The sequence below is a fragment of the Morus notabilis genome, unplaced genomic scaffold (assembly GCF_000414095.1).
Source record: "Morus notabilis unplaced genomic scaffold, ASM41409v2 Scaffold1443, whole genome shotgun sequence".
Lineage (NCBI taxonomy): Eukaryota > Viridiplantae > Streptophyta > Magnoliopsida > Rosales > Moraceae > Morus > Morus notabilis.
Window position 1 is genome coordinate 40,491 of NW_010359812.1, and position 8,011 is coordinate 48,501.

General features: G+C 33.1%; 1 protein-coding gene across 1 annotated transcript; it reads right to left on the reverse strand.

Moving 5' to 3' along the window:
- Positions 1-5,412: 5,412 nt before the first annotated feature.
- On the reverse strand, positions 5,413-7,784 carry LOC21385738 (ras-related protein RABA1f). Its single transcript, XM_010095190.2, has 2 exons — positions 7,288-7,784; positions 5,413-6,311 (listed from the first exon to the last, which is right to left on the reverse strand). The coding sequence occupies exons 1-2, from the start codon at positions 7,506-7,508 to the stop codon at positions 5,879-5,881; spliced, it is 654 nt and encodes a 217-aa protein (XP_010093492.1). The 5' UTR covers positions 7,509-7,784; the 3' UTR covers positions 5,413-5,878.
- Between the last annotated feature and the right edge of the window lie 227 nt (positions 7,785-8,011).

Below are 8,011 nucleotides of genomic sequence, written 5' to 3' on the forward strand. Positions count from 1 at the left end.
ATTAGAATATAATGTATATTTATTATTATATTTAATATAATACAATAAAACTATTATTAAATAACTTATTATATAATTATGATATAGAATATAATAATATTATTAAAATGGTTAATATAATTACAATATTATAATATTACATAATAAATATTAATATTTCAATTATAATAAAATTAAAAATTACAACTATATTATATTATATTATATAATTATTATTATATTATATTAAACAAATATATTATAATTAATATATTATATAACCATAATGTTGTGTAATACACTATAATAAATAATAATATTAGAATTATAAGATTATATTAATATTTAATTATTATTATAATAAATATAATTATATCAATACAATATAATATATAATATATTATAAAATAATAATTACAATATCATATTATAATTATAATATCATATTATAATTATATTATAATTATAATATCATATTATTAAAATAATTATAATATTATTATAATATCATATTATATGATAAAATAATAATATTATAGTTATAAATATAATTATACTATTATTTGTTACAATATTACTATTATATTATATTATATTATATTACGAGTCTGAATTTTAGATTGAAAAGATTGTAAATTTTATATTTCATTAGGGATATTATGGGTATTATGAAAGTTTCATTAATCGTACTATACTGATTCCGACACAATCTAAAAGCTAAAGTTGTCTTCAGACTGCTTCTGATTTTGACTGTAGATTCTTGAAAAATTCATCAAAAAACACTTTTGAGGAGATTTACCAAATACTAAAATCAGCTTCTGCTACAAACAAAAGTTGATTTTTAGAGAGAAAAGCAATACCAAACTAAGCCATTATTCATAAGGCTCAAAATAACAAGAGATAAATTTAAGAAAAGAATAATGATAAAGATATGTTTCAAACATCATTTTGCTTCTCACAGTCTCACCCTCCATGTTGTTTTGAAGTCATGTCTTTTTACTTCTACACTATTTTCTTTGAGAGAAGGCAATTAGGATACTTGCAGGGAAAAAAATTAGTAGTATATATTTTTAGATGGCGAAAAATAATCTTTTTTTAGTTAATTTTATTTTTGCTCTCGAAATATGTTTCTTGTCCCATTTGGGTTTCTAAACCTTAAAACACTCTTCAATCACAAAAAGGGTTAAAGAATCAACTACAAGACACTCACATGCTTAGTTAAATAAGGTGTTTAAAACAAATCACGTATAAATAAATTGAAAAACTAAGCAAAAAAAAACAGAGAGAGAGAGAGAGAGTTACGTTCTCTCTTGTGTACGTTGACAATGACAACTAACAAAGTATGAGGTTAAATTCATTATAAAGGCATGATTTGTCTAAAGTTTCATTCACTAACAAGTAATATGAGGTTCACATAGTTAATTTCGTTGATCTTTTAATGATATATGTTTTGTGCAATGAAGGGCCAAACATGAGACAGAGGACATAGCTTAAAATGCAATTTGTAACATTTTTAAGTTATGAGACCGAAATGGGTTGAGGGGCAAAGGTTAATATATATATATATATATGCTAAAAATGTCTTTTTTTCTTTCAATTTTGGCCCCAAGAACTGCTAATTAACTCAATTTCCTCCGTGTCACACTAATGGTTCCCAAACGTTACACTTTATATTCATTGGTTACATGACCGTTAAAGATGTATGGAATTATCATGTGAGGTGCACATGATGCTTTTTTTGTGGGTAATTTGTTAAAATTAATGTTAATTTCAATTTTAACCCCAGAAAATACAAAATGTCCCATTTTGCTTCCTAAACTTTTAAATGCCACACTAAATGGTCCCTCATCTTTACAAATGTTACTTTTATTGTGAAAGTGAAACATTTTTTAATATTTTTTTGTTAAATATTATCCCGTGTTTGAATGTTTTACTATGAAAAAAAAAAAAGAAAAAGAGAGAGTCAGCTTTTGTCTTCTTTTTTGGTGTAGTTTAGTTGTCTGGAACTTGATTTTTTTAATTCTTTTTTTATTTGGATAATGAATTATTTAGTGAAATTTGATTTTAACTTGTATCCCTTTTTATTTGATAAATGAATTAATTATTGAAATTTGGTTTTAATTTCATAAATAACAGTTTATAATTATTTATTGTTGAAGAACACTTCCCTAAGCATTTTACTATTAGCACAAAAAATAATTTTGTTTGATTAGACAAAAAAAATGTTTTCGTATTTTATTGTAGTAATAAAGCATTCAAATATGGGATGGTATTTAACATAATTTAGATATTGAAAAAAATTTCAAGTAGGTGTAAATTTTGTAAAACTCGGAAATCGTTAGTGTGACATTTGAAAGTTTAGAAGGTAAAGTAAGAGATTCAATATTCCTTAAGGGTTAAAATTCAAATCAGTATATTAATTTTACTAAATTACCTTCGTTAAAAGCATCATGTACCACCTCACATGTGAATTTTATCTATTTTTTTATGGTTCTGCAATAAATGAATCGAAAGAGTAACGTTTGTAAAGTTCAAAAACGTTAGTGTGAATTGAAAATGTAAGGGACAAAATGAGGCAACAAGTATTCTTACCAAAATTGAAATTAACCTTCTTTTTAAGTTTGAAATGAAAAGTCTAGGAGGACGTTTGGTAGACAGGTAGTATTATGCAGCTAAAAACGCTTTCGTGCTAGAAAGTGGAAACATAATGCATGAGGTTTTAAGGAAAACTAAACAAGTGAATATGATATAATATTTTTTAATAAATGACAATTTAATTTTTATTTTTTTAATTTTAATAAAACGATCCCTAACATCATTAAATAGATATAATTAAATCTTTTTTTTTTTGTTTAAATCCGTCAAATTACCCACATAAAAACCACTTCTCACGTGACCCCTCACATGACCCGATTACAAGGATTATTTGCTTAAAATCACGAGTTTATTCAGTTTGGGGGTGATATTCTTCAGAAAACTTAGAATTAGCTAGCGATAGAGACAGAGGAGACCGCCGGCGTTGGGTTTGCAGACTCTAGGCGGCGGCGGCATTCTGAGTTCACGAATTCTAAGTAGCCACCTTGGGTTCACGAAATCTTGGCAGCGGCATTCGGGGTTCGCGGAGATCCGGGCAATAGCGCGGCTTTCTGATTCGTGGAGATCCGGACGGCAACGTTGGGTTTTCGGAGATATGGGTGACGACAACGGCGTGGGGAGACGGAGAGGGAGAAGAAACTCCAATCTGAACGAGCGACAAGTGGCTCTTGATTCACAACGGCGGGGACGAGGGGGCTTCAATCTAGTGTTGACGGGAAAGGGTGGGTTCAATCTCACGACGGCAAGGGAAGGAATTCCGATCTGAACAAGCGACATGTGGCTCTTGCTTTGCGACGGTGGGGACGAGAGGGCTTCAATCTAGTGTTGACGGGAAGGGTGGGCTCAATCTCACGACGGCAAGGGAAGGGAACTCCGATCTGAACGACGACAAGGGACGAAGGGGGGATGCGATCTCGCCACGGTGAGAGAAGGGTGGCGATCTTGCGACGGAGGGGGGCGGGGGCTCGATATGTGCACAGGGGGTGGTGGGGAAGGGTGTGTGGAGGAGTTCTCACTGTGCAACTCTGTCCAATGATCTGCAATAACCCTTTTCTTTGATGAGACCCTTTTGTTTGGGTTTCTATGATTTTCCTGCTATTTGGTTTGGGTTCTATGATTTTGTTTGGTTTATGCTGTTGCGATTTTGGTTTTATCGTGGAAGTGTGGCAGATAGACAGTAATGGTTGCCAGCAATGTTGACGATGGAAGAGTTTGATTTTGTTTCTGGTTTTTTTTTTTTTTTTTCAGGTTTGAAGTTTTTTTTGTTTTTAATTTTTTTCTTTTGAGGGTGTTTTGGTCTTCTCACTAAAAAAGAGAGCACATGATGGCTTACGTGAAAGAGTATGTTAACAACGTAACGGATTTTGACGGAAAAGATTTGATTGACAATGTTTTGAAAGTTTTCATTTTGCTAAAATTAAAAGAATAGAGATTATACTGTCACTTATTAAAATGTTAGAATCATCCGTATTAGTTACCCTATTTTACATAAAAATTATAATATGTATATATATAGTGGTGGAATTTCGGGTGGTGAGCATGTTTGAAGCCTAAAATTTTTTTAGCTCGGCGAGCAAGCACCTATCGTCGTCCGTCCACCTAAAAATCATGGGTTCGGGCTCGGGCAGCCCGAGGAAAAAGCATTCCCCGCAGCCCGCCGCCGGTGGGGGGCCATGACCGCCGAACGTTGTTTTTTTTTTTTGAATTTTTTACCGTAATCCGAAGCCTGACCTAAGTGAGTGATTCGAGTCGGGCTTAGTAGTCGACAATAGTGAAATGTTTGATTTGATTCAGTGGTGGAGGACACGAGCATTAACTTGGTCGATTCTAACTCGACTGGCAATGGATATTTTTTCGATCCTAGTCTCCACTGTTTCATCTGAACAAGCCTATAGCACGACCGGTCGAATACTTGAGGAACGTAGAAACGTATTGCAACAGGACATTGTTGAAGCTTTGGTGTGCATTAAGGATTGGGATCGTTCCGATCAACGCTTACACGATACAATTTCACCGGCAAGCCAAGAATGGATCGATGAATTTAATAGATTAACTCTTAATTTTGAAGACGATCCTTCAACTTCAAATTAAATTATATTATTGTTTTTTGTAAATATTTATTTACTTTGTACAGTGTTGTTGTAATCTTGTATAGACTTTGTAAGTTCGTCAAATTTGTAATTCGTCCCAGAATAATTGCACTCTCTTTTCCTTACCAAGTTTTTATCATAATTGAGTTTTTCTTAATAAGGTTTTTAACGAGGCAATCGTGAATTATAAATTTAAAAATTAATAAATAAATAATTTTTTATATAGTTCATATTCATTTCAAATTTCAAATTACAATCTCCCTTATAATTTTTATACAATTTTACAATGAATAAATTAAAAATTATTTATATACATACCATATATAATTAATAAACAAAATTATATATAATATATATAATAGTATATAAATATATATAAAAAAAAACATTAAAAAAATTTTTGGACACTCGGGCGGTCTCGGGCAGTCAAAACCTGCCTGAAACTTGTCCATGATCTTTTTCGAGTCGGGTCGGGCAACCAGAAAATTTAGGCTCGGATGGACTCGGTCATCATGTAAAAATTAAGAATTTTTAGTGATCGCGGGCGACCGTCCAAGTTTCACACTATATATATATATATATATATATCATTTGTCCGACTGAAAGGACGTAATGAGATAGAAAGGGGAAGATATAATGGTAAAGTAAATCCTTATTATATATGTTGTCTGCTTTGTAAAAACCAAATAGAAAGCCAGATAAGGATTAAAAAGAGCCAAGACAAAAAGCCAGCTTGATGCCTGATAACTGAGTTTCAAATAAGAACAACGTTTCCATAACACATAAACGGAATCAACCAATCAGGTACAGGTGAAAACTGATAATAAGTTCAATTAAAAAAATGAAAATAGGTACACCAAATACTCTTCCAAAGTTGAGCAACCAAATAAAACTTACTGAACAGAGACTGGCTATTATCTTAATGACATCATTCCACCAAGAAACAAATGAAAAAATAACAAGAAAAGAAAAGACATTGATAGAGTCGGACAAAAGGCAGAAAAGAATTTCTTCGATGTAAAGAAGGATCTTTAGCTAAAGTTGAAGAACATTTTCAGTGTCCTGGCGCATGATAAGCCATGAAACTTAGCTTTCTTGACATCACAAGCCATTCGATCCCGTCCCTCTAACGTTTGATCAAGTTCATGGCATTGAACCAAATCCAGAAATAGAGATACTAAAATCATGATACCTAGTTTCTTCATTTCCTCGGACTATACAGAGCAACATCCAACTTTTTTCAAAGCAGAGACATCATCTTTGGTGCCAACATTGATAGTTTGCCCCTTGGGCAAGGCTGCTGGGTCATCCCCAACCTCAAGGGCTTTCCTGCTGACAACTCGATATATCTGAGTGAGAACTTCAGTGAATGAGTTTTCCACATTCAAGGACTCCAGGGCAGAGGTTTCCATGAAGAAAGTGTTCTCCCTTTCGGCAAACGCCTTGGCATCTTCTGTGGAAATTGCACGCAAGTGACGCAGGTCCGCCTTGTTCCCCACGAGCATAATCACAATGTTGGCATCAGTGTGATCCCGAAGCTCCTTTAACCATCTCTCGACGTTCTCAAAAGTGACATGCCTAGTCACATCATAGACCAGCAATGCACCAACAGCTCCTCGATAGTACGCACTTGTTATTGCACGGTACCTGTGGGAAGAAAGGTAGATAATGAGACAAACATAACAAGTTATCCAAGCAACAAACTCTCTTAGAAAGACTCAGCAGGCGTTATTTGACTCCCAGGAATTAAGAGAACAGATAGCAGCAAAAATGATGTGCAGGCAGCCCATATAGTAAATTGAAGCTTTTTTGCGATTTTTACAAATTATTCCCAATTTTCTTCACCTCAAGATGTAACTAATCTCAATAACTCACACAACAATAAACGTTGGTCAAATTAAGAAACTGAATCCATCTTACTACAGAGATAATGTAGGAACCCATTCCACAAGCTCCATATTATCCTGCCATTTAAAGCCATTTTGTTGCTAGTAGACAGTCCAATTCCATTTTTTTTCCCTTGCATCGTTTGATGAACATGAAATCTAAACAAAAACTTGAGAAAATCCTGGAAATAACACAATTCAACCAATCTCCAAACAAAGCAGCCTATCAATATTAGCGAAATCTAGCTCGTCAGTGACTATGTTCTCCCACATTTACGAAATTACCCCATACTAAGTCCTTGTATTTCGGAAGAAAAAAGAAAAACAAGCAATGTTCTGTCTTCATGTGTCGTTGAACAAACAGATCAAAAAGCTCAATTTAGGAACCATGAATTAGATTAGATATCAGATATAATAAAAACCAAAATCTGAAACGCCTAAGTTTCGAAATTTGTACCACACATGTAAGGAAAAAAAAAAAGAAACAAACTTTTGTTCCAAGAACAAAATAATTAAGGATCCACCCACAACACATTCATCAAAAAAGGAAGGAAAAAAAAATCCTTGCCTCCCAAATGTCCAATTACCATCAATTAAATCCAAACGCAGAGATTCCAGACAACATAAACAAACAAACATTTAAATAGCTCTTATAATGGAGAACAAATGCCACTCACGCAATTGTCAAACAATCAAATCGGAAATTCATGGAGAGAGAGAGAGAGAGAATAGGAGACCTTTCTTGGCCAGCAGTGTCCCAAATCTGGGCCTTGACGACCTTATCGTCGACCTGTATACTGCGAGTGGCGAACTCAACGCCAATGGTGGATTTGGATTCAAGGCTGAACTCGTTGCGCGTGAATCGAGACAAGAGATTTGATTTTCCCACACCCGAATCCCCAATTAGAACCACCTTGAACAGGTAATCGTAATCGTCGTCCGTTCTGTACGCTCCCATTTTGATTTTCTTTTCTTCAAGTTTACCTCTCTGACTCTGAGTAGTCTTTTTTTTTTTTTTTTTTTTTTGGCAAAAAACAATGGGGGAAGATCAAAGAGAATTCTCTCTCTTATTGGGGTTTGAAATTAGGGATTTGGATTGATCAGAGAAATGCTGTGCCTGTGTCCTTGCGAACAAAAAGCAGATCTTGGATTTTTTTAGCGAGAGAGAGAGAGAGAATGTGTGTTTTATTTTGTACCGTTTGAAATCAAAAGTTAGAGAGTTGGATGCAGCACGAGAGGGAGAGACATTCAAATCTTAATTATAGTATTCATTTATAATATTTTTCAATTAACTAAGAATTATTTACCAAATTAAATGATTTCATTTTTAATTAAGAATTATTCACAAAAATATATGTATGTTTTTATTTTAACTTCATTTTTTAAATATATTTTAGCGTCTCCTAAAAAGAGTATCTTTCCATTAAAAAAAAGGTATATCTAGTAAAGTCAAAATAGATT

Excerpts from the sequence above, each read along its gene's own strand:
- LOC21385738 (XM_010095190.2), bottom strand. The coding sequence starts at position 7,508 with ATGGGAGCGTACAGAACGGACGACGATTACGATTACCTGTTCAAGGTG. Across the intron at positions 6,312-7,287 it reads GACACTGCTGGCCAAGAAAG|GTACCGTGCAATAACAAGTG; the intron begins GTCTCCTATTCT and ends TTCTTCCCACAG.